The sequence below is a fragment of the Biomphalaria glabrata genome, chromosome 13, assembly GCF_947242115.1.
Source record: "Biomphalaria glabrata chromosome 13, xgBioGlab47.1, whole genome shotgun sequence".
In the NCBI taxonomy this organism is placed as follows: domain Eukaryota; kingdom Metazoa; phylum Mollusca; class Gastropoda; family Planorbidae; genus Biomphalaria; species Biomphalaria glabrata.
Genome location: NC_074723.1, coordinates 6,886,495 through 6,913,541, shown reverse-complemented (window position 1 = coordinate 6,913,541; position 27,047 = coordinate 6,886,495). Strand labels below are relative to the sequence as shown.

Genomic DNA, 27,047 nt, shown 5'->3' with positions numbered 1-27,047 from the left:
AAGTTAAAGCTAAAATTCATTATGCGATGAGTTCCTTTCAGTCACTAATTGTCAACTTCTTCAATGTGCTCAGTGTTTACATCATCCACCGTTCTCAGTCTTTCATGTTGTCTGTATGTTTGGCAAGTTGTTGGTGAAGTTAAGTCATTAGTTGGCTCTTTTTTATTTTTTAATTCGGTTGGAAAACAAACAACATTGATTCTGTCTTAGGGTATAAACACGAGACCATCCGAACGACAGTCCAGTGCACATAAATTACGACAAGGCAGCCATTCAAGTGAAAGACACTATTCCATGATAAATTAATCATCGCTCTATCTTGAACATTTTTTTATTAACCTTCTCCCCAATTTGTTCATAGTAATAGTTCAAAAAATCAACATCTTTAAAGATTCCCTATGTAACAGAATAGGGTGTTACTTTTGCCATGGATGCTACGCCACTGGTATAGTAGTACATATTGTTTAGTCTAAATTTATGGTAGGGCCTAATAGAAAAATGAAAAAAAAAGCAGAAAAATACGGTTTTATTAAAATAGATGGGGAAAACCAAATGAAAGAATGGGTCCCAAATGTCACCAACAACGATTCTTCACCACCATTACAATAAACCTGATGAAAGAAGTTCCTTACATGAACTTACATCACAGCCACCCAAGCCGGTTGTGTATGGCATGTTGCCGCAGTCATGGATTAACGTTTTGAAAATATAAAGTTTGAATTGACGTTTAGGATATGTTTAGGAAACTTTACATATTTTTAAAACTCTTTTAAGAAAATTATAATTATTTTTCTCCCACGTTGTTGTCGCCCCTAATATCTCATGAAGGTAACAATTGGTTATTTATATATATTTATATGGGCCCAGGCACAATGAAACCCCTACGCGCCATGCAGTGCCGTATTTAGAGTTGAAAAGGCCTTAAGCTATTTGAGAAACGCGGCCGTTATAATATATATAACTACTAAATATTTCTTGGGGTACCTAATGTTGCATAGGGGTAAATCTGACCATGGCGCAATGGTTGTTGCGCCATCGGGAGTGGGCCCCTAAATGATCGTGGGCCAGGGTTCATTGAACCCCTTTGCGCCATGTATTGCGCCACTGGCTCCTACACAAAACGCTGAACCATAATTTTATAAACGTAATAAAAATACTCATAATGATAAATTTCTTATTTCATATGCTAAGACAAGATACGCTTAGGACATATAGGCCTGGGTATGTAACAATATCAAGAAACGTCTGTAATTTATAAGAGTTGGGTTTTTTTTAGTCTTGAGGGCGTCACAGACAAAATTTTGAGAAACACTGGATTAACACTTATCTAAACAATATATTACTCGATTACAGACGATTAGTTATTAGTCGACATTTTAAAGTTGTTGTTTTTTTTAAAATCTGTTTCTAATAGAAAGAAAAAAAAGATGGTGGCCGCGAAAAAAAGTCTATTTGTCTAATTTATTCATAGATCAATATACTATATTTCATCAGTTTTTATTGCTGAGATGTGACACATGAGCAATCCCTGTGCTACCTATCCCTTACAGCCTATAGATCTATCTGCGTTAGACCTACTGAACAGGTTGAAGATTTTTTTACGCATAAGGTGATGAAATTTTTTTACATTATTACATAGGTCACATGTGAGGTTATATAAGAGAGAAAGTGCTTAAAATTCGCAAAATTTTCCTACTCTTGCTAGAAAATATTAAATTGAAAGTTTTTAACATGTATTGAGCATATAGATATGATTAATTTTAAAACGATAACTTTTAAGTACTGAACATTTACGAGTGCCGAGTGTGTAAAGGCCAAATTACAATAACCCGGAAACAAACTCTAGCCAATCAACGGGCTCTTCTAAGTATAACCGGCGATCGTTAGTTTTATGGAAGTTGGACGAAGGAAACAACATTGAATACACAGATATCTCTTATTTTCTTTTACGTTGACTAACAGTTTCGACTTATCATCAAGATGCCAGACAAATGGGTCTATGTTACTCGCAGGATTCCAAAGCCTGGACTGACCAAATTATCAGAATTATTTAATATTGACTCATATGAGAGCGACGAAGCTATACCTCACGATGTTCTTGTCAACAGTATGAAAGAAAAACGTTACGATGCCTTGCTTTGTATGTTAACAGACAAAATAGATAAAGAAGTTTTGGATGCAGCGGGTAAGTTTGTGTTTAGATTAAACTGTAAATGTCTATAGATTTAATTATTTAGATATGTACCGCGTTTAAGTTGTCATATGATATAAAAAGGTTAATATGTTTTGGGCCAAGCCCATGTCTAGGTCTTTGAGAAAACCTTGAACTTGTGCAATTTATATATTCAATGTCATAGGTCAACATGTCTGAGTGAAATATTGTATTATTTACACATTTAGATCTAGCATTTAAAAAAAATGAAACGTTTTATTAAAATACCATTTTTTACATTTCATTTTGAATGTTTTTACATGGATTACTTTTTTTTTTCATTTCCATTTGATTCTATATTATCTAGATCTTTCTATCCATAACTATATTTCAATTGTAGTCACCTTGTTTAACTACAATGTCAAGGTCATTTTAAATTTGTAATGCTTGATTGGGGCCCTAAGTAAAGTAGAAGTATTAGCCTACCAAACCTTCTTCATGATGCAATTCCAGATTACAATTTTAGCACAATGGGATTATATCTCAGATCAATATATCTATGTATGATTTATAAATGTAGAAAAATTGGAGACCAATGAACTTAAAAAATAAAATTGAACAGCACTACTTTTGACAAATAAATTTAAAAAAAAAAAAAGAAAATCCCCCCCCCCTCCTGGTGAAGACTGGGCTTTTTAATTTCTGGATTTTCCGTGGGGCGTCTCTGAATCCACCCAGCTCTAATGGGTACCTGACATTAGTTGGGGAAAGTAAAGGCGGTTGGTCGTTGTGCTGGCCACATGACACCCTCGTTAACCGTAGGCCACAGAAACAGATGACCTTTACATCATCTGCCCTATAGACCACAAGGTCTGAAAGGGAAACTTTACTTTAATTTACTTTACAGTAAGGTAACTTGCAGTACTCAACAATTTTTTAAACAATAAATATAAAATATATTCAAAAAATATCTTATGCTAGTTAATTTGTTAGATATATCCTTCTCTCTGTTTAGTAGTTTCTTTCTAAAAAAACATAATTTTCTGCCTATTATCTCAACTCTACCAGTGGTCCCATCTCGGCTGGAGTATAGGCCATCAACCAGCTTTCTCCAGGTGTCTCATTTCTGGCAAGTCCCCCTGCCACTACAAACTTCCCCCCCCCCCCCCCCTCCATAATTTGGACATTTCCATAATGGATAGTAAAAATGTATAATCACATATAGCATTATTTTTATAACATTTTTTATATCCATATTTCCTCTCAGAAAGCATGAATGTTTATAAGATAAATAAGATATTATTACTGGTATTCTAATAATGATAGAAAATTCCTTTCTACTGTTGCGCCTTTTTTAAATGTCCTTGTTCTGAATCTCTAAATTTCATATATTTATCTAAAGAGACATATTTATTTATAATATTTTAATTGGATTATTGGGAGTTAAACAGTTCAATGGGTAGTAAAATAATTAACTTAAAAATGTGTCTATACTTTGTAATTTTTATTTTTCTAATTTTTTTTTTCTGACACAGGTCCTCAACTAAAAATTGTAGCCACCATGTCTGTTGGCTATGAACATATTGACCTTCAGGAATGCGCAAAGAGAAATATTTTGGTAAGCAGGTCCTCTTTATAGTCTTCAGATTTGTTTTGTTATTGATGTTATAGTGAGTGTCTGTCTAAAATACAAATTGTTTTCCAATAATCATTCAGGTGGCTAACACACCCGGTGTTTCAACTGACAGTGTAGCAGAATTGACAGTTTCACTTTTATTGATGACAGCTCGTAGAGTTCCAGAAGGTCTTGTAACAATTAATTTATCTACTATTTTTACTTTTTTTTTTATTGAAATAAAATTTAAATGAGATTTTAAAGCATTTCATATACCTTTTTTTAAAAATGTAAATATATTTTTTAATATAAGAGTTTTTATATTAGACATTCAGAAATATTTGTTTAAACTAAAGTTAATTGAAAAATTTACCCAGATTGTAGTTAGCTAATAAGTAATATGCGTAGCCAGCAAAACTACAATTAGTACTTAAATAATTCTTTTTTTGTTTTTTTTGTTGTTTTTTTTTTTTAAATTTGATTGATTGCAAGATATCATTAATCATTGCATAAAAATATCAACTTATTTTAATAGATAAGAAGTGATAATGTTTTTAAAAATTAGAAGTAACTTGCATTACTTCTAGAAAAATATTTTAAGAAACAAATTAACCACGCAAGGTCTGTCATTTAGAAAACAAAATTCTGAACTTTTAATGCTGTGTGTAAAAAAAAAGTTTATGTGTTCAGGTGTTAATGCAGTCAAGAAAGGAGAATGGGGTCAGTGGAAGCCCATGTGGCTTTGTGGTACTGAACTCACTGGCAAAGTGTTGGGCATATACGGACTTGGAAGAATTGGATTCAATGTTGGGCGCAGACTGAAACCTTTTGGGTTTTCTAAAATTTATTACACAGATGTACAGGAAGTAAGTACATTTTTATTTACAGCTTGAATCTCATTTTTAATTCATCATATGCAATTATAAGATGTTTGATGTCTCTGTTAAATAGGTAGTAGTAGTAATGAGGTGAAAAAGATTTTATTACACCTGTGGTGTACTTAATAAGAAAATATTAGTTTTTTAAAATATTCTTTGCATATTTTCTGTAAGTCACTAGATAATATATATATATATATATATATACTTTTTTTCTGCATATCAAGCTGATTAGCCATTCTTCCAATTCATTCATCCGAAAACAATTTAAGCTTCCTGGTATATACATAAACATATCTATTTAGATCTATGTATTTAAACTTAAATGTTGAAATATAAATTATTCCATCAGTTATATATACCATTATCACATAATTATCAAGTAATGTATTATTAACTTTGCTGTGAAAAATGTTTCTTTTATATCTTAGCTCAAAAGACCTATATATTTTAAATATATAATCTTTATATACATCAAGTTAACACATATGGAAAAGAAATTTATCTTACAAACATCTCTGTTTCCAGAACAACAAATAATTTGTAGAAACAAATCATTTAAAAAAAATATTTCTAATGTCAATCATCTTTTTCTCTGTTTTTAATGACATGAATTTTGTTTTGTTTTAAACTTAAAGTTTTTCATTCTACAGGTGAGCTACGCCAAAGACATTGACGCCGAGTTCATCAATTTTGAAGGCCTTATTCAGAAATGTGACTTCATTTGTGTGTGTTGTAATCTAACACCTCAGGTATTCTTGTGTTCAATTTTTGTTTACTGTCTGTAACATAGAGATGCAATTTATTGATTATTGCGCACAGAAGGAAATGTATGTCAGGCTAGTTGAACAACCAAATTTGGCAGCAGAAGTCAATTCAACAGTTATATTTAAAAAAATGCATTTCCATTAGTAATAATAGCTTTGAAAAGAAAACGACAATTGCTGGTATTGTTTCTTTTTTTAAATCATATTTTCTTTTACACTTTTAAAGCAGAGTTATGCCTCTTTGTTAAGGTACATGAACATTTATTAAACACTGGTCAAGTCTGGATGAAATTGTGTGCAAAGTGTTGCTGAAAAAGCCTTGATGTTGAAGAGGCATTGGGATATTTTTTTAATGCAGTTCTGCAGCTCAAAATGTAGAAAAATTCTGAGGGAGATTACAGTGCCCCGACATTCCAGTCTGTGCCTGCACTGGTCCACACTTTGAATGAACTATTGGTTTACTGATTTGCCTAACAACTAAAAACAAGTTACAATGCATCTTAATCCCATTTTGATGTGTTCAGTCAAACTAGTTAATATTTGTTCAAAGTCAACAGTTGCTCTTCAATTTGAAGGTTATGAAGGTTTCCATGTTCCAAGTAATACTTTGAAAAAAAAAAAAAGATTAAGTCACATTATCCATGTTCCAAGTAATACTTTGAAAAAAAAAAAAAAGATTAAGTCACATTATTGAACCTAAATAAACTTATTTTGCTGAATAGTAATATATAAAACTTTTTTTTGTTTCTAGACCAGGCATATGTTTAATGCAGATGTATTTAAGAAAATGAAGAGGAATGCTATCCTTATCAACACTGGCAGAGGGGGTGTGATTGACCATGAAGCTCTAACAGAAGCTTTGAAGAATGGTGATATAACAGCTGCAGGCCTGGATGTTACTGAACCCGAGCCACTGCCAAAGACTCATCCCCTTGTCTCACTACCAAACTGTGTTATACTGCCTCACATGGGAAGCAACACTTGGGACTCTCGCAACGCCATGGCTGAGATTGCAGCTAGGAACTGTGTAGCTGCCATCACTAATTCGACCCCTGAAGGAATCGTTTCTGTTTAATGTCACAGCTTTGTGAAGCACACAACTCTTGATATTCCACATATCCCTCTCTAGATTTGAATAGCTGTGTTGCTCTAATTGCTTACCTTGAAAAAATACTTTCTGATCTGAGCTAGCTTTTTCTAGTTTTAGTTTCTTCTCTCATTTAGTTTCAAAACAGATTGTAAGAAAAGGGCATTCAATAATATACAATCACAACTTGTGCACAGGCACTACTAGCTTGTTTTTACTTGATATTTCTTCTAGAATAAAATTGATATTTCTAAAAAAAATATACAGTTATTTGCATTCTTAAATTTTTTAACAAATCAGTGAATATTTATGAACAAAATTATTATTTAGATTCAAATACTAAATAATTGCCTACCCAAAAGATTAATGTTTGTCAATTATTTTTTTTTATTTCAATTTTAAAGAATACCATTCTTATTTTAACATTATGAAATTGTGTAAAATTCTATTATTAAATTGTAGTATATGCTTTTCAAAATAAATATAAACTATTGCTAACAATAAAGCAAGGCTAAAATTTGTTACTGAATACGCCTTATATAGTTCCTACTTTCAATATTGATAAACTCTTATTGCTGCAGTACTAAGAACACCCATCAAGTATGAGTTTTAGAAACAAATGTGTGTATATCTCCTAAATCTATACACATGCAATATTAATTTATTGACAGCACAAAAGGGTAAACTATTGATGTTGCTCAGCTTATCAGATATGGCTTTAAAAATTCTTTTTCTATTTTTTCTATGATCGTTTAAGAAAAAAAAAAGTGACATTAAGAAATTGTTTAAACTATGGAAGAAAAAAAAACTATAAACTGCAATGAAAGGTTTTTTGTTATTGTTTACTTATCTACTTTATAAAATAATTTACATTTTATCTTTATTTTTTTTTTATTACTGCTTTCAATTTTGAAGTTTTATATACTTTAAAAAAAAAAATTGGAATTACATTTTTTTCTGTCATAACTTACATGAAATTTGATGTGTATAGCACAGATGATTTAATTTTTTGAATGTGTAATATTTAGGATTATCACACAATCACAAAACAAAATACTTCTACCTTTGCTTTATGTGTATAGTAGGGCTGCCAACTGGCATGTTTTTACTGTTTTGATTTTTTAAAAAACTCGTTATGGTGCTTTATTAACTATGACTTCAGTCTTTGACAATGGTTTTGACCAAGCTTTTGGGTTATAAAAAAACAGTTGGCAGCCTTAGTCATATTTAGTGAAACAGGAAGTGATGTTACATGGGTGATTAACTTATTGACTTTATATGTTTTCTCATCTTTAGTAAATAAAATGTAACAAATAATATTCATATTTATTATTGAAATATCTCTTGTTGAGTTCTTATTTAGAAAACAATTCCAGTTGTTTTCAATGAGAGCAGAAGGTAAACATTTCTTGTTTTCAAAATGGCTGCCCTGTGATTGTTACAAATGTTTCCATCTCACTACTAAAAAGGTCTTAATATCTTTGAGGTTATAAACATTGAGATTGTGGAGATGGTCTAATTTATTCAAAGAATGAAACAAAAGCAAAAAATAACCCCTTCAAATCAAATACTTGTACGAGTCCCTTTAAAAAAAAAAAGTAACTCCTTAATACTGTTACCAAAGATTCTGGTTTGAAATTAAAAGATTCTATTTCCATTATAGAAGATTTCTGTAATTTACATTTATTGTTGATTTGTTGCTTAGATACATGCCGCACTATCCCTTTCAATTTAAGCCTCTCATTTTTGTGTAACCCATAGTACTGTTTGCATTGCCTTCTGCTTCTGAATTCCAACATTTGAAGCTTTCGATCAATGCTGAGAGATCAAATATTTATTTAAAACTTGTATGTGTATATAACGGAGACTTGTTCACATTCAACCTGTGATAGACAAAAACTTATTTATATATCACAGCTTTAAATAATACAAAAGGTGATGCTGCTTTTTCTTCTTTCTTGCTAATGAGTTTAGGGTCAATTATTTGTGTGTTGCTGATGTCATATTTTTTGTCTCTACATTGGCATCATCTACCTGTAGTATGTAGTTTTATGTTAATCTCCTCAGCAGGATCTGGTTTTTTATTTAAGTTTTTTTGTTGTTGTTGATATTATGGTATCCACATGACGGTGACATTTTTATTTAACCCCATTAAAATGTATTTCAAGGTTCAACATGTATTTTTTGTTTATTTAAACACAGAAGACTTGGTTTGAAACAATTTTCATGGATTATGTCAAAATCAAAATGATTCCAACTATAAACAAAATGTCTTTGTGTGTGTGTGTGTGGAGTTCCATCTTGTATTACACACAGTGTAGCCTATGTACATTACATTTTAGAAGCCCTCGCTGCGTGTATAATGGTAGCTTTGTTTATATTCCTGCATGTGCTTGCTTCTTATGTTTGCACTAGTCATTGATAGTCTTCTGTCAAGCTTACACACACAGTGTATCAAAACACAAGATCAATTTTTTAATTATTTTTTTTTAAATAAGTTTTACTTGGAATTGAACAAATATTTTTATGTGTTTTAATTTTTTAAAAATGATTTACACTGTTTTCATTAAGAATTAACTTTTTAAGTGAGTCTATCCTAAATTTTATTGCCATATTTGATTTTTAAAAAATGTATCCCATGGGCTTGTGCTGCCACTTCCTGTGTAGTCTGAGAACAAGAACTTTGTTTTTTTTTTGGTCCATATGTAACAAAATGTTTTGTTTTTATACTTAGATGTTTGTCATTTGGACTTATATCCTGGTGGTATACTTGTTGAGTAAATTATTTCCTCTAGCCAACCTTGTTTGTTTTACTTAAGTGATGTCAGGATGTCTGTGTTTGTGCATACTTCAACTTAAGTTTGCCTTCTGCTGTATGAAGAGTTCTACACTTCAAAGTTCTTGAACCCATTTCACATTGGCATTGAAAAACACAGAAACTAAAAGTGAGGTGAACTTTGGGTCAAACTTAATAAAGTAGCACAGAAAAGAAACTTGAAGAAATTTTCTTGTGTTTCCAATGACTTTGGGTTTCACTGTGCACAAAGATCTCACTAATGACTTTGACTCGAGGAGCAACACAATTGTTCATCAAACTCTGGCTGGAGATTTAATGTCTTGGATCACAAGTAGGTCAAGCTGCAGATATTGCACTCGTTCTTTAGCATGGAATGTTACATTTAGAAAACTGGACACATCTTTGTAGAACTCTAATTTATAGATAATTGTGGTGATTATTAGATTGGACAACTTTTAATTTTTCGCCTCAGAATCGGACACAACAAAATGCAACATGTTTCAGAAGCTGGAAATTTGGACGTGTGAAATGTGCACTTATGAAGTGTCATCAGAGAATACCGACAATGTTCTCCAAAACTGGATTATCCATCAAGATGCCCGAACAAGACACTGAACCCAAAACACTAATGTAGAAGAAAGCTAAATGAAGAGATTCCTGGTCTGGAAACCACTGCTTAGTCATGTGACCTTCCCCCCCCCCCCCCCCCCCCCCCAATATAAAAATGAGAACGCATAAGCAGAAAGATATGGAGTTTAACTCAAGCTGCAGATAAAAAGGCAAACTAATGTTTGCAATGAAGTCTTCATCATTCCAAAAGTTGTTGTCCCTCACTAGCCTCTTGAAATGAACGAAGCCATTTTTAACCTATCGGTAGTTCGTTAGCAAATACAACTTGTTTGAAACATTGTCCCACACACACACACACCAGTTATCAATATTTTATCCCCTTGTATTTTAACATCAAATTGTTTTATGCGAATACGAGAAGAGCATTGCTGAGTCTCTAAACACATACCCATTATTTTTTTCATGGGAGAAAGACTTCAATATGTATTTCAGTTACCGCTCAAAGACTTCTACGTCCTGCATTCACTCAGTTCTACTTCCAATACTTAAAGCAACAAACACATCCGAGTTTTTTTTTTTATTTAATGGCATTTCAGACCTTTAATTGTCTGTGACTTTACGAGAGGGCTGTTTGATATTCAAGGCAGTTACATTTTTATAATACGAGATAGAATGAACTGAACTTTCACCTGGCAGAAGTCAACCTACGGACCGGCTTTTGATATTAGGATCTAGTAGAGGTAAGAAGAGTTACCTATGGTCAAACATAACAAGAGATGGAGGATAAATAAAAGAGATAAAACCCCGTTTAACCTTGGCATTCGATGCCATGAGTAAACTGGAAAATCTGGAAGGTAACATCAAATTCTAAATAAAATTAAAACTGTATATTCTTCGGTAATAGTCTCCGTATTTCCGAAAGCTAAGTCTCTGAAAGAAAAATTTAAACCTTTGAGAGTAAATGCTTCAGAAAAATGTTGGGTATTTTTACAAGTCAACATTGGCAAAAAAATATAGGAGCTCCTCAATACTTGCAAGAGACGAAAGCTGAGCTGGCTCTGTCCTATTGTAAGACTCTATCGAAAGTCATCCTTCGAGGTACAGTGGAGAGAGGACGAAGAAAGGGTTGTCCAAAGAAAAGCTGGCTGGAAAACATAGAAATGGACCAGCCTCTCTCTGATACCCTGCTAAAAAACAGCCGCTGACCAGGTAAAGTGGAGGGATTTGGTTACGCGAACTATCACAGCATCCTTAGGTCAAGGGTCAGGTGAGGGGGGCTATGGACATGGTAAGACAGACTAACGACCAAAACATGATCGCATGACTAACGTAATGTTTTAAACACTGACCTTACATGACTATTCTTATGCAACTGAAGGCTGTGACGCTACAGTTTGAATAACTTAGTAGCCTATTAGTACCTGTAGTTGGCAATAACACTATAAATCATTATAAACATAAACATATTGTAGTAATTGTTCAGTATAGCACAAGACTTTGTAAAAACATTATTGTAGTAATAGGCCTACTTTAATAGGGTATACGTTCTTCGTTCTTGTAACATCACAAAAGATAGTGTAGTAATGAATTATAATTAAACAAAATATAGTGAAAACATTATAAATAAACTTCAACCCTAACCTTTTTTTTTTCGTTTGTTTTTTTAATCCATGTTCGACCCAATGACGTAAGCAAACTCTCCTCCCCCTCCCCCTTCATTATTATTGATAGAAGCACTACCTGCTGCCTTATGCGCAGTTTGTAAAAAAAAAAGAAAAAACATGCACCTGTCAAAAGTTGCGAAATAAGCACATTCACCTACCTTTTCTCACAATTCGTTTTCAAATAATAGAATTAGACTATAGAGATATATAGGTCTGTGATCAGGATTCTATTGGAGATTATAAGCAATGTCAAGGACTCTAAATTGAACTTCACTATTGCCAACTATAAAAACAAGAATTGAGCTAAAATTGTAACAATATCTCAATGCTTGGTAAATGATCTTCGTATCAAATCTCCTTTAGCTAGATATTACTAGTTAGTTTAACATTTGTTTTAAAATAATTCACAGAGTGAAAGTCTAATGCTTCCTTCGTATGGAAATGATTTTGTGTATCTGTGTCTTATTTTGTAAAGCTCTCTTTTCAGACCTTGTGATCTATGGGGCAGATTATGTAATGCCATCTGTTTCTATGGCCCACGATTAACGAGAGTGTCATGTGGACAGCACAACAATTAGCCGCTTTACATTTCTCTAACTAACGTCAGGTACCCATTAAAGCTGGGTGGACTCCGAAGCGCCATAAAGATCCCGAAAGTAAAAATCCCAGTCTTCATCAGGATTCTAACCCAGGACCCCCGGTTCGGAAGTCATGCGGTTTGCCGCTCAGCCACCGCTCCTTCTGTCTTATTTTGTACGGTACATTTAATTTTTAAAATAAACTTAACTACTCGAAAAACATCTGCTGATCCAACGTAATCTAATTTGAATTTCTGTGCTGGCTGGGATCCTTCTAAAACACTCAAACTCAAAATTAACGCAGCCATTGGCTGTTTCGTATAAAAGTTTGACAGTGATATATTATCACACGTGACATATTCCCTTCACATTGAAGAGCTCCACGAAATACAGGTAGGAGACAGGTTCTCAAAGAATAGTACCTAATAGACATATACAACAGAAGTATGGGGTGATTTATTATTATTAAAATTATCCGATCGAATAAACTGGCTTTTAGCGAAGAAGTTATTTTAATTGTATACAATTTTCACATTTCTGCGGACCTCTTATGGTCGTCTCACGGACTCCTGGGGGTCCGCGGACCACAGTTGGAGAACTGCACTGTATACATAGAGTTTCAATGCAATGTCGTCTGCTGCATATTGGTACAAAAATACATTTTTGGTTGACTCTCACGACATCTCAATATGACGGAAACAAAAGCAGTCAGTTAAGTCATTAGAAGAAAGCAGTGGCATAGCTAGGGATTTGGGGCCCGGGTGGGGGCCTTGGCCTCTTTAGAGGCCACTGCATTTTGACATTCGACATCATGACATACATAAGATCATTGGCCTCCTTCAGTTGTGAAACGACTATGGTTCATCTCGAACACTTTTTCATATGGCTGTGGAGCCCTATTTTGGAGAGACACTCCCGTCCGCATATATTGCTTGTCAAGGTAGCTTTCGCTTTGGTGGTAGAGGAGCTGGCCATTTTCTGTGTGGCACGCTTTTCTCCAAGAGCTGAGGCACATATTTTCTCGCTGTCTAGAGCTTTCTTGGTCATCGTCTCTCTCCAACTAGTGTGGTCTAAGGCTATGTCTTCTCAATGGTCAGTATCAATGTTTTTTTATCACATCAACGTAACGGAGGTGGGGGCGACCAGTTTTTCTTGAGCCAGACGCAAGTTGTAAAAAAAATTCGGACACTCATTTAAAGGAACCTGCTCAAAGGGGGGGGGGATTTTCAAATTTGGACAACCCCCTCCCTCCCACCCTAGCTACGCCACTGAAAGAAAAAGCAATTGTCTGAAACGGACCAAATTGTCTTTTCTGCATCTGGAGACGACTTCTTAGTATCAGAAATGGAAAGAGATGTTTGTTGTGTTTGTTGTTTCATGTGTTTTGGATCCTTCGGAATTGAGAATTATAACATCCTATATAGACCAAACCTCCCGGATCACGGCTGGCATCTCGGCGGGCAGGTTACGAACCCATAACCAAACGAGACGACAGTCCAGAGTGCATGCCTCTCGAGCTGGCAGCCATATAGTCACTTCACCGACATGGATCAGCAGTTTGTCAAATAAAGCCAATGAATTGTCGTACCGGTCACATTGACTGCAATCCCGATGGTACCGAGTTAGAATCCTGACCGCCGTCATACATGAGGTTTGAGATGGGAGATAATCATCTACGCCTCTAAAAGGAACATCCGATATTTGTAGCGAACTAAACAGTCAAAATTCATGTATAAAAAGAGCCTTTGAATATAAAAAAAGGGAAGGGGGTTTACAGGCTGCAACAGAACCTTATATTAAAGGAAGCACGCCCAGTTTACAGTCTCCCTCCCACCTCTTTATTTCTCAATAAATAGAAATTATTGTACAACAAAGAAGTGGGCTAGTTACGCTTTTATATCAGAAAGTTACGATAGACTTAGATTTAGCCAGGGCCGTGACAGTGAAAGATATGCGGCTTTAAAAGGGGCATCCACATTTCAAAAATATAGATTTCTTAACCAAATATGCACATAAATATAACGAGATGAAATATGCAACTACTCATGACATGCTTTTAGATTTATTAAGACTAACTTAGTTTATTTAGGCTATATATTGAAGCTTGATGAAGGTGTCTCCACAACAAATCCAACCCTCGACTTACTTAAATCCGGCACTAGATCAAGGTTATGTATGGCACATTCTATAAAAAGTTCCTAGATCTAGATCCAGGTTGCTTTAAATTTCAATGTCAATGGCATAAACTTGACATAGGCAAATGCTTTATGCTTCTGCTGTACGTGCATAAAAAGGTGTTGCTGAGACAAAACAGTTTGTTTACAGCCGTTCAGCCTAGCCTAGATTTCACCCGTCGGTCGACCAATGAATGACCCGGTAAGCGTTCACTCCCCCAGTTTTAACCAATCGGGAGGCTCAAGCCGGGAACACCTAAAAATAGAGCTCATGTTCGACCATGCTGTTTTCTCCGGGCAATTCAGTTCAACGCTTTGCCTGTTACGGCATGTAAGTACTTAGTATATCTCTTTTCGTAGATTGTTATCAGTACTGCTAGTACAGTACTTGCATTTATTGAACAACTTAAGACATTCATTATTTTGTGATATATTTGCCTAGACCACTTAATGTAGTCTATTACGTATTAGTACTGTCTATATTATAAACGTACACATTAGCTAGATGCATTTCACTGTCAACAGCACACGGCACACACTCACAAAATCTAGATCTAGTGTTCTTAATTGCTTGCTAATTGTTATATGGCTTAATTTCTGCGGGATGTGTGTCTAAGAGGTCAAAACCGCTTGGCTGGGGCTTGGTCACCTAACAAGGGGACCAGAGTTCGAATCCCGACTCTATCAGAGTTGTGTTTGCTGTACGCTTAAGGGCAGTTCGAAAACCTATTCCCTGTATGTAGGGATTCGACTGTATAGATTTGTTAGTTTTTCGATATAAACTTACATTCTCAAAATTTCTTTTCTTTAAAGGACCTAAAACAATTATAAAACCTGCATAGGCCTATGTATTTGCTTCTGAGCACTACAAACATTTGAAAAAGTTTTTGTAGGTCTAAGCAAATTCTTTTGTTTTCTTTCTTCATTGGTCAGGGATGCATACATTTTTTTTGTTTGTTTAGTTAGAAGTAAAGTATCGGAATATATTATACTTATCTTATATAATACAGACTTTACTTCAAAAAAAAAAAAAAAGAAGGTGATTACGTCCTACGCGTCGTGCATCTAGTCATGCATGTTAAACAATGACTTAAATTCTGCCAAGTCACTGCAGTTTTCCTGGCTAGCTCAGGCAACCCATTCCATGCTCTAATAGCACTAGGGAAGAAGGAGTATTTTTGTACAAATTTGTCCTTGCATATGGAACGAGGAATGTGCCTTAATCTTTGTCTTTCTGAGTATTTTATTAGATTTTGTTTTTGTATTTAAAGATTATGGTTCCAGTGTTTTACTTTTGAGTCTTCTCTCCTGAACGCTTTCTAAATTTAGTGATTTTACTAAAGGTGTTACTCTAGTCAAATGTGAATATTCGCTTATGAAACTCATTTCCTCTATTTTGTGTATGTTCCAGTTTCTTAATGTTTTCTTGAGTTGAGGGGTCCCAAACAAAGGATGCATATTCTATTATTGGCCTAACCAAGGTTAAATAACATTTTAGTTTTATGTTCTTATTTGACTTATAGAAATTTATTTTAATAAACCCTAAGGCTAAGGCATTGTTCTTATGAACGACACGATTTCATAGCGAACAGGACTCACTTGTTTTTCGCAATATTACTTCAATATTTCAATTCGCGTTAGTGTTTGTTTTTTTTTCATTATGGAGACATTGTTATTTTAATTATGAGGCCATTACAAAACTTGTTGCGGGCCGGGGGAAACTTTTTTTTCACGGACCGGATTCGGCCCTCGGGCCGAAGTTTGCCCATCAATAATCTAGTGCGAGAGTTGGATCTAAATGCTTTAAGTTTTCTAAAGTACTGGTCCAGCAAAATGACCTGGACCAAATAGATAATTAAACGCAAATGATGTAACTAGAGTAGACTGCTAACCCAAAATATTTCAAATTGCTTATTAAATATAAACAAACAGATACAATTAGCAGAGTTGAACACTTAGTTCGGCAGAACGTCACTCCAGGTTTGCTCCAACAAATTAAAAATTATGCATACCAGGAGTTGCGATGACATTGAGGCCATTACGAGGAAAGCGCAAACAGGGACGTCCTCGTATTACTTGGCGCCACACTTTCATGGAGGACCTCAGAGCAGTGGACACCAGGTGGTAAGAGGCTTTAGACATTGCCAGTGACAGATCTTTGTGGAGACAGCTTGCGACCTAATGCGCCTAACGGCACGGGAGGATCTAAGTCTAAGACTAAGAGTAAATTTCCCTTCCAAGATATTACTACAGAGGCGGCCTTTGAAGGTGGTTAACAGGGGCGACCGCACGGGGCACCGTGACATGGATATTCTTTGGTCACCACCACCACCCAAACAAATATGTGTGGCTTCATCCACGCATGCTAATGTAATGTATCAACATTGGCTTGTATTGGTATTTGTTGAATGGTTGCCATAGATAGGGAGAATAAAATCTTTGTCAAGACAGTGTGAGGAATGTTTTCTATGTCAAGACAGTGTGAGGAATGTTGTCCATGACAAGACAGTGTGAGAAATGTTGTTTGTTGTCTATGTCAAGACAGTGTGTGGAAAGTTGTCTGTCAAGACAGTGTGAGGAATGTTGTCTATGTCAAGACAGTGTGAGAAATGTTGTTTGTTGTCTATGTCAAGACAGTGTGAGAAATGTTGTCTGTTGTCTATGTCAAGACAGTGTGTGGAATGTTGTCTATGTCAAGACAGTGTGAGGAATGTTGTCTATGTCAAGACAGTGTGTGGAATGTTGTCTATGTCAAGACAGTGTGTGGAATGTTGTCTATGTCAAGACAGTGTGTGGAATGTTGTCTATGTCAAGACAGTGTGTGGAATGTTGTCTATGTCAAGACAGTGTGTGGAATGTTGTCTATGTCAAGACAGTGTGTGGAATGTTGTCTATGTCAAGACAGTGTGTGGAATGTTGTCTATGTCAAGACAGTGTGTGGAATGTTGTCTATGTCAAGACAGTGTGTGGAATGTTGTCTATGTCAAGACAGTGTGTGGAATGTTGTCTATGTCAAGACAGTGTGTGGAATGTTGTCTATGTCAAGACAGTGTGTGGAATGTTGTCTATGTCAAGACAGTGTGTGGAATGTTGTCTATGTCAAGACAGTGTGAGGAATGTTGTCTATGTCAAGACAGTGTGAGGAATGTTGTCTATGTCAAGACAGTGTGTGGAATGTTGTCTATGTCAAGACAGTGTGTGGAATGTTGTCTATGTCAAGACAGTGTGTGGAATGTTGTCTATGTCAAGACAGTGTGAGGAATGTTGTCTATGTCAAGACAGTGTGTGGAATGTTGTCTATGTCAAGACAGTGTGTGGAATGTTGTCTATGTCAAGACAGTGTGTGGAATGTTGTCTATGTCAAGACAGTGTGTGGAATGTTGTCTATGTCAAGACAGTGTGTGGAATGTTGTCTATGTCAAGACAGTGTGTGGAATGTTGTCTATGTCAAGACAGTGTGTGGAATGTTGTCTATGTCAAGACAGTGTGTGGAATGTTGTCTATGTCAAGACAGTGTGTGGAATGTTGTCTATGTCAAGACAGTGTGTGGAATGTTGTCTATGTCAAGACAGTGTGTGGAATGTTGTCTATGTCGTGTGTGTGATTTTTGTGAGAACACGAGTGACTGCCGTTGTGGTCACTGACGTTGTGGTCACTGACGTTGTGGTCACTGACGTTGTGGTGACTGACGTTGTGGTGACTGACGTTGTGGTGACTGACGTTGTGGTGACTGACGTTGTGGTGACTGACGTTGTGGTCACTGCCGTTGTGGTCACTGCCGTTGTGGTCACTGACGTTGTGGTCACTGACGTTGTGGTCACTGACGTTGTGGTCACTGACGGTCGTGTCGGTGTTGTTTGTTCACAGCGAGTCACGATACAATAGCCATCTGGCCATCTATTATTGTTGTTCTATTAATATTGGTTTCATTGTTTGGTGCCTGTGGGGATATAAGTCGCCATTATTCAGTTTTTGACAACCAAGTTCTTCGTTCTTCTTCGTTCTTATTATTATGTTAGAGGTTCAGATGTTTAAACCAATATCCAAGATGAACTGTGCTGTGGTTTCATAATCAGGCAGCTCCCCATATAGTTTTTTATTCTATAGGGGTGTCATGGGGCCAGGTGTCTTGTTCTGGCCTCTTAGTGGAGAATGTAATTTTGAACGACATGGTGGGCATTCTCTGGTGACACTCCACAAGGGCAATTTCACTAGTCTAACAACAAAGTTCATAACCTGGCTGGCTATTTTGTGGCCTTGGTACCTTGGCAGGTAAGCCCGGCGAGCAAGTGCCCTTAGTGACGTACGTAAAGATGTCAAAGCCGGGATACCTTCTTTAAAGGAACGCCTGTAATTTATAAAATATTTTTAAGATTGACTTGGACGTTAATTAAAGTAGAAGATGATTGGTTGTAACATTCAAACTGATTTATTAGTAGAGTTTTTAAGTCAATGAATTAAATAACGCACCAGAAGTTGTAAATACAACCTGTATCACCAAACGTTTTATTATTTTAAAATATTTCATATTTTCAATGGTGTTTGTTACGTTTTTTGTATTTTCTTAATATAAAGTTGAATATATGGGGAAACAATAAATAAGGCAATTATAAAATAACGTTTTATTCAAACTATAGTGTATTATTCCCTTCATGGCCGAGGTTCGAACTCGAGACCTCTTAACAAGCCAAGCTCTATATCACTCAGCCACCAGAGATTTTAAGGATGCCCTCAAATTCCACTAACTAATTGGTACTTTTCATTAGTTGGGGAAAGTAAAAGTGGTTGGTCGTTGTGCTGGCCACATGACAACCTCGTGAATGGACCTCATTCACCAATCGTAAACAAACAACATTTAGCCACGTGGTTCTCTATCTCTTCTATACAAATTACGTAACACACGCAGGCTGTCACGTGACAGTTTTTCCATTGTTTTATCAACATTATCACGTGGGTAAATGTTGTTTGTTTACGATTGGTGAATGAGGTCCATTGTCGGCCATAGAAACAGATGGCCTTAACATCCTCCTCCCTCGTAGATCGTAAGGTATGTTAGGGGTACTTGAACTTTGTAAATGTTTTTGTTGCTGTCAATAGTCGTATAAAAAATGAATGGTAGAATGGGGTTGGGTGATATAGCAACAATTAGGTGACCAAGACAAGTGAAATGTTAAACAACGGGGTATGCAACAGCCTCTTTAGGCAATGGACCTCATTCACCAATCGTAAACAAACAACATTTAGCCACGTGGTGCTCTATCTCTTTTATATAATTTACGATCTCATGTTTAATTCATGATGGTTTTCACGTGACAGTTTTTTTTTCCGTTGTTTTATCAATAAGATCACGTGACTAAATGTTTGTTTACGATTGGTGAATGAGGTCCATTAAAACATGTGTCCGCCTACCCGCTATGCCCCCCTTACATCGTTGTAATAAGCTACACTTTAGTCCACTAAACAAGGAACATACCTTTTTTTAAATGCTTAATTAAAAGGGCAAAATAATTGTATTCCTACATTAAAGCCTGACGCACTTTGTAATCCGTGTTTAGAGCAGTGAGATTCATAACAAACGAATATTTACATTTGACTAGAGTAACACCTTTAGTAAAATCACTTAATTTAGAAAGCCTTCAGGACAGAAGACTCAAAAGTAAAGTAGCAATGATACATAAAACACTGAGCCATAATCTTCAACTACAAAAACAGAATTTAATAAAATACCTTATCTTATCTTATATAATACAGACGTTACTTCAAAAAAGAAGATGATTACGTCCTACGCGTCATGCATTTAGTCATGCATATTAACCAATGACTTAAATTCTGCCAAGTCACTGGTTTTCCTGGCTAGCTCAGGCAACCCATTCCATGCTCTAATAGCACTAGGGAAGAAGGAGTATTTGTACAAATTTGTCCTAGCATATGGGACGAGGAATGTGCCTTTATCTTTGTGTCTTTCAGAGTATTTTATTAAATTTTGTTTTTGTATTTGAAGATTATGGTTCAGTGTTTTATGTATGATTGCTACTTTACTTTTGAGCCTTCTGTCCTGAAGGCTTTCTAAATTTACTCTGAAAGACACAAAGATAAAGGCATATTCCTCGTCCCATATGCTAGGACAAATTTGTACAAATACGCCTTCTTCCCTAGTGCTATTAGAGCATGGAATGGGTTGCCTGAGCTAGCCAGGAAAACCAGTGACTTGGCAGAATTTAAGTCATTGGTTAATATGCATGACTAAATGCATGACGCATAGGACGTAATCATATTTTTTTTTGAAGTAACGTCTGTATTATATAAGATAAGATAAGATATTGTGTAGGCCTAATATTTCAATTCTTAAATATAGCATGTAACCCAATTATCTTTACCCTTTTTCCTAATGCAACAGAGTGAAGGGTTTTTAATTATTTTATGTTTAACTATTTAATTATTTTCTTTTTGTGTTCTAAGTTAACCTTTCACCTGCTATGACATTCATATATTTTCTTGTAAACGTTTTAACCTCACCGGGTGACACCAAACATAGAGACGCGAGACGCCTTTGCCCCCAATTTTTTTTTTGCCCCGAATTCGAAATGTAACTTTATGATCAGCTATGACAATGGCATACATATGTTAGTGCAACATATTTTGCTGTATTGATTCAGTTTGTGTCCGAATGTGGACAGCAATGTACACACACCATGCTAGCTATGTCGGTGTCAACGCGGGTCGTGCTAAGTCCCCTGAACTTTGGCCTCATTCTCGCCACCCTCTTCTCCCCGCACTCCATCTTTATCACGACAACAACATCCCACCTCTGCCGCCCCCTTCATCTAGACATGTTGATGTCTGGTCTTTTTTTTTCTTTTTCGCTGTGTGAGTTCCCTTGGAAAGTGTACGTTTGGTAAGAGTATAGTCTAGTAGACGGTCCAGGTAGATTTCAGACTTGTTCTACATAATGCTTCATGCGGAGAATAGGTAAGTCACGTGATTTAGATCGTGTTAAATAATTAAAAAATGTAATATAAACACTGTAATACTGAAAGCAGTAGAGGCCTATCGCTTTGCTTTACTTCTTGCACTAGGCAGTCTCATTATATATTGTTTAAGTTTAAGACTTATTAGATTCTATATTGATCTAGGTCTGTTTAATAGTTATTTTTTTTTAATTTATATTTATGGTTCGAAAACCCTGTGTGTGTGTGTGTGTGCGTTCAAACACCTCAGTGAGGTGGCCAGGTACGTTGTGCATTTACAAGCCGCAGTAAGAAAATGAAAGTGCTTGCTGCCTTGGACTAGATCTATATAGGCGAGAATACAATCATTACATTGCTGCACGATGTATTGCTGTCATTCTTGAATAGAAAGACATAAAGGAACCTCACTAGATGAAACTGAAGACGAAAGAAAACGGCGCCGCCCCTACTTCTTATAATACATGCGTCCCTATATGCACGTAGCCCCATGTAGCCTAGATTAATGCTTTAGTATCTAATATCTAATCTAGATCTGTATAATGTTTTACATTTATATTGATGCTTATCAAGCTTGAAAAGGCGTATGAGAAGTTTCAAAATGCACAATAAATGACTAAGATAACGAGAATAAGAAAAAAAAAGCGAGCCGGTCTAAAGTTCAGTGTTTACAAACTTAGTAATGTAGCGTGCTTTGTAGTTCGGCCTTGGCCTTGCTCTATTTTGAGGTTATCGTGTCAAGGTTTGTGCAATTTCTTCGTGTTGTTTGCTCCCACTCTATCGTATAGCACGTTGCCATTCTAAAAGCTAACGAGTCTAGAGTAGTCTACATGTAAACTAGAGATATCTAGACTCGAATAGAATGGTTGAGCACGAATAGTTTGTATAAGCCCAAGCTGTCATTATCTTAGTTTCTTAATAATATGTTGATCTAGTGGCGTAGCAAGGTACCCGTGGGCCCTGGTTCAAGAACATCTTGGTGGTCCCCCCTCCAGCCAATAAGACAAATTTAGTGTGTGACAAAAATGAGTAATCTAAATGCAAAGTAAACATCGTAGTTTTTTTTTTTAAAATAAGTTATTCGAATGGATGGTTTTAAGGTCATACGATGTGAATGAGTGGGCATTGCATCGTATTGGTTTCAAAATCAACCACCGCAAGAAAACAAAGAAACAAACTTTGAATGGATGGTTTTGAGGCCATACGATGAGAATGTATGGGCATTGGCATCGTATTGGTTTCAAAATCAACCACCGCTGGAATCCGCTATCGGAATAATTTAAATAGGCACTCGCTGAACCTCCAAGAAAACATTTAACATCTATATTTCAATTAGTATGGGGATCCAACCCAGGACTTGTGTGACAGGCTCGAGCTAAATGGGAGATGGCATAAACACGGCTTGATGTTGGAAATCAAGTGCCAGTGCTTCTTGTGACTGAATTAGAGACAGTATTATAAGCGCACATTCATAAAAGCACGGGATAAAACGATATTATTAATTAATATCTATTCGTTTTAAGACACATTAGGAAGTAATATGTAAGCGTGTTGTTTAAATGTTAGACTATTAGTGTTAAGTTAAATTTTAATTTAGGTGATGGCCAGAGACTGTAGATGTATACGACGTAACCACTGCCTGCTACACAAGTAAATATCACTCCAGTATTGCGAGGACTTTAGGACGAGGACTATAGGACGTAACCAGTGCCTGCTACACAGTAAATATCACACCAGTACTGCGAGAACTATAGGACGTAACCACTGCCTGCTACACAGGTAAATATCACTCCAGTACTGCGAGGACTATAGGACGTAACCACTGCCTGCTACACAAGTAAATATCACTCCAGTACTGCGAGGACTATAGGACGTAACCACTGCCTGCTACACAGGTAAATATCACTCCAGTACTGCGAGGACTATAGGACGTAACCACTGCCTGCTACACAGGTAAATATCACTCCAGTACTGCGAGGACTATAGGACGTAACAACTGCCTGCTACACAAGTAAATATCACTCCAGTACTGCGAGCACTATAGGACGTAACCACTGCCTGCTACACAAGTAAATATCACTCCAGTACTGCGAGGACTATAGGACGTTACCACTGCCTGCTACACAAGTAAATATCACACTAGTACTGCGAGGACTATAGGACGTAACCACTGCCTGCTACACAAGTAAATATCACACTAGTAGGCTACTCCGGGCTCAAGAACATCTTGATGGGCTCCTCTCCAGCCAATAAGACAAATTTAGTGTGTGACAAAAATTGAGTAAACTAAATGTAAGGACATTCCAATGTAAAGATCGTACCTTGTTCTTAAAAAAAAAGGAATTATGTCATAACGTTTGCTTCAGTTAGGACTGCATATAAGTAATGGTGCCTTAAAAGTCAATGTTTTTACAGCTTCTTAACAGAGTTAAACTACTTAAAAGTGTTTCAAATGAACAAACAAATGTTATTCCTAAGTTCTAATGTGGGCTCCAACTGGCCTTGAGGCATTGACCCAAGCCTAATGAGCTCCTTCGCGCCATGGTTGCTACGCCGCAGCTGTGGGCCCCTATTGCTTGTGCGCCCGGGTTCATTGAACCCCTTCGCGCCATGGATTCTACGCCACTGTGTAGGTCTAGTGTAAGTGACATGTCTTTATTAATTATGTAATTTGTGGTTGTACGATTGGTCTCTGGTTGTACGCTTTTACAATACGTGTACCGTTCGTTCCTGAGTATATAGGTCCGTGACAACCAGACAAACTAGGACCCACAACTGAATAGGTGGAACTAACGACATTGGACTTTGGGCTTCTGCTGTTTGTACTATAAGAAAGCCCTTACCCATATTGGTAGATCTAAAGGCTCTGCACGATGCTTTTAGAATCACCACTCTTGTACGCATGCAACAATAGAAGCGGCACTAATAAACACTCCGTTATACTTAGGAAAAGCGAGTAGGTCCGCCTTGACAATAGATTTAATATAGATTCTTATTTTAGTCTTGTTAGAGAGGTGGGGATATTTCCAGGTTGGTTTAGGTGTGTAAATGTCTGACGTGCTAGATTTGTACGTTTAATGTGTTCATCTGTTCCACCTGATACACTGACTGCACTCCCAAGGTATATAAAATTATCTACTTGGTCTATGGTCTGAGAATCCAGTTCTATGTCTCCAATTTGTTTGTTATTTACTTTAAGTAATTTTGTTTTTTTTTGGGTGGTTTATTTAGTGACCTTTTCTTGCATATCCTGTAGTCTTATCTTATATAATACAGACGTTACTTCAAAAAAGAAGATGATTACGTCCTACTCGTCATGTATTTAGTCATGCATATTAACCAATGACTTAAATTCTGCCAAGCCACTGGTTTTCCTGGCTAGCTCAGGCAACCCATTCCATGCTCTAATAGCACCAGGGAAAAAGGAGTATTTGTACACATTTGTCCTAGCATATGGAACGAGGAATGTTCCATTAACTTTGTGTCTTTACTTTTTAGTCTTCTATACTGAAGGCTTTCAAAAGTCTGTGTGGTAATAGTTGCCAACTAAGTAATAAAAAAGGGGGAAATTGAAGTTTTATTCAACAGGGCTGAAAGTGCAAAAATAAATAAATAAATGCAACAAAAAAAAAACATTGTAAGTTTGTATTAAAATACTTCCTTTCGGTAATTTTGTACAACCTACTACACATACTAAACTCAAGTCATTATTTTTAATACTGAACTTCCACAGTTTTATTGTCTGTATCTATGCCTCACTGTGGATCTTGTTCACTCTAAGTAGCTTACTTTTGGAATATAAGAAAATAAGTAAAGAAAACAAGATAAAGTTCTATATTTAAATTTGCAAGACCTAACTAGTGTTAATTAGCATTTGGACAAGACATAACTTACTTGGCGCTTTTGTACAATACCGTAATTAACACGTACTTTAAATCAGCTAAGTGCTATAAGCCACTGTTACAGTCAGAGTGAAATCCACTATAGTACTTTGAGAACCACTGTTCCATACGTTCATATACAACTGAAAATGTCCCCCGCTGTTTAATTCCCAGAATCCTGTCGGATTGCGTCATAGCTTGTGACCGATTTGAGAGTTAAGTCGACTGTCCAGCCGACTAACCGAGTTTATAGGCGAGAGTGTTTCTGTTCCTTGTCTGTGATATCCTTCTGCATCGATAACCTGCTCAGTTCTTATCAAATAGTTCCAAAGTGTGCATTCCACACAGCCTCTGTTACTTACAACAGCCGTGTTATCATATTTAGATTGAGATAAATGAGTTAGATCGTTAACACATACAGTATTGTTGTTTTTTTTGTTTTTATTTCCAAAACCTTACCTCCTCCTCCTCAACACACACACAGATACACACACACTCCTTTTCCTAATAAAATCACTATCTCACTGCATTGCAACTGCGTACGAAGACAGCGTTAAAAGACACGGTCCATTAGGGCGGACAAATGAGCACACATGTGTCTAAGTACAAGAAATGAGCACACATGTGTCTTAAGTACAACAAATGAGCACACATGTGTCTTAAGTACAACAAATGAGCACACATGTGTCTAAGTACAACAAATAAGCACATGTATCTAAGTACAAGAAATGAGCACACATGTGTCTAAGCACAACAAATGAGCACACATGTGTCTAAGCACAACAAATGAGCACACATGTGTCTAAGTACAACAAATGAGCACATGTGTCTAAGCACAACAAATGAGCACACATGTGTCTAAGCACAACAAATGAGCACACATGTATCTAAGTACAACAAATGAGCACACATGTGTCTAAGTACAACAAATGAGCACACATGTGTCTAAGAACAACAAATGAGCACACATGTGTCTAAGTACAACAAATGAGCACATGTGTCTAAGTACAACAAATGACACACATGTGTCTAAGTACAAGAAATGAGCACACATGTGTCTAAGTACAACAAATAGTCAGGGAAATAAAAACGTTAAAGTACAAATAACATTGTTTTCCCCCCAGTTTGACCTTGACATGCTCTTCCTATTGGCTCAATACCAGTGGCCAGGTCTTGGTTCAGTATTATTACGTAATAAGGGATAAATTCGTGGACTTGACTTCCTGTTAGTGTGTGAGGTGTCACGTGATTGACAACATTAGCTTCCCATCAGTGCAATGCTAAGCTGAGGAGATCTAACCATTTGTGTCGTTCTTAAGGAGAAATTGCTATTCCGTATATTGATCCACCACCTTCCCTAAGTGATGCTAAAATTATATGTACACTGAATGACCGATATAGGACCAAAGAGTTGCATTTCTGTGTTAGATAAAGTAGGTCTGCTTTATTGAGGTATCATCAGACAGAAACGCACATGATACCTTTACATTTATCTTTACATATCACTAAGTCTGTTGGACCGTTGGGGTACTATGCAAGATTTGTCGACCGTCTTTCTCTATTCCTGTCTTTTGCCTTAGATAGAACCTCTTTCAACGGTAGGCTCGTCCATTCTTTTATGTTGTCTTTCCATCGCTTTCTCTGTCTGCCTCTTCTTCTTTTTCCTGGTACTGTTCCCAGAAAGAAGGTCTTTGCGAGTACCGAAGACCTTGTAATATGGCTATAGATTGTAAGCTTGCGGGTTGTTGTTTTTTTACGATAGTTAGCAAGTATTGACGGAAAACGGAACATGATAAACTATAATAAATCAGTTTCGTTTATATTGCTTTGATAAAACACCTTTAAACACGCCTGAATGACCAGAGAGTACAGTGTCATCTTCCTCTTGCGAAACTTTGTCCTGTATTTCAAAATACCTT

The 27,047-nt window shown here is 36.2% G+C and overlaps 2 protein-coding genes and 1 long non-coding RNA gene across 4 annotated transcripts in view; 2 read left to right on the top strand and 1 right to left on the bottom strand.

The window, feature by feature from the left end:
* The first annotated feature begins 1,848 nt into the window (after nucleotides 1-1,848).
* Nucleotides 1,849-9,293, top strand: LOC106050974 (glyoxylate reductase/hydroxypyruvate reductase-like). The gene is made up of 6 exons (XM_013206076.2): nucleotides 1,849-2,185; nucleotides 3,688-3,770; nucleotides 3,869-3,956; nucleotides 4,458-4,633; nucleotides 5,299-5,397; nucleotides 6,164-9,293. The coding sequence occupies exons 1-6, from the start codon at nucleotides 1,981-1,983 to the stop codon at nucleotides 6,485-6,487; spliced, it is 975 nt and encodes a 324-aa protein (XP_013061530.1). The 5' UTR covers nucleotides 1,849-1,980; the 3' UTR covers nucleotides 6,488-9,293.
* LOC129922509 (uncharacterized) lies at nucleotides 5,690-25,516 on the bottom strand. The gene is made up of 2 exons (XR_008774515.1): nucleotides 25,142-25,516; nucleotides 5,690-6,017 (listed from the first exon to the last, which is right to left on the bottom strand). It is a non-coding gene; the product is annotated as an uncharacterized LOC129922509 (long non-coding RNA).
* The window catches only part of LOC106050919 (glyoxylate reductase/hydroxypyruvate reductase-like), a 33,661-nt gene continuing 21,120 nt past the window's right edge, over nucleotides 14,507-27,047 (top strand). Inside the window, exon 1 of one of the 2 annotated variants that reach the window (XM_056009032.1) lies at nucleotides 14,507-14,613. The gene's annotated coding sequence lies outside the window, so the exon portion shown is untranslated. Of the gene's footprint in view, nucleotides 14,614-20,855; nucleotides 21,252-27,047 lie in introns of those variants that run through there. The other variant, XM_056009030.1, reaches the window with a different exon arrangement.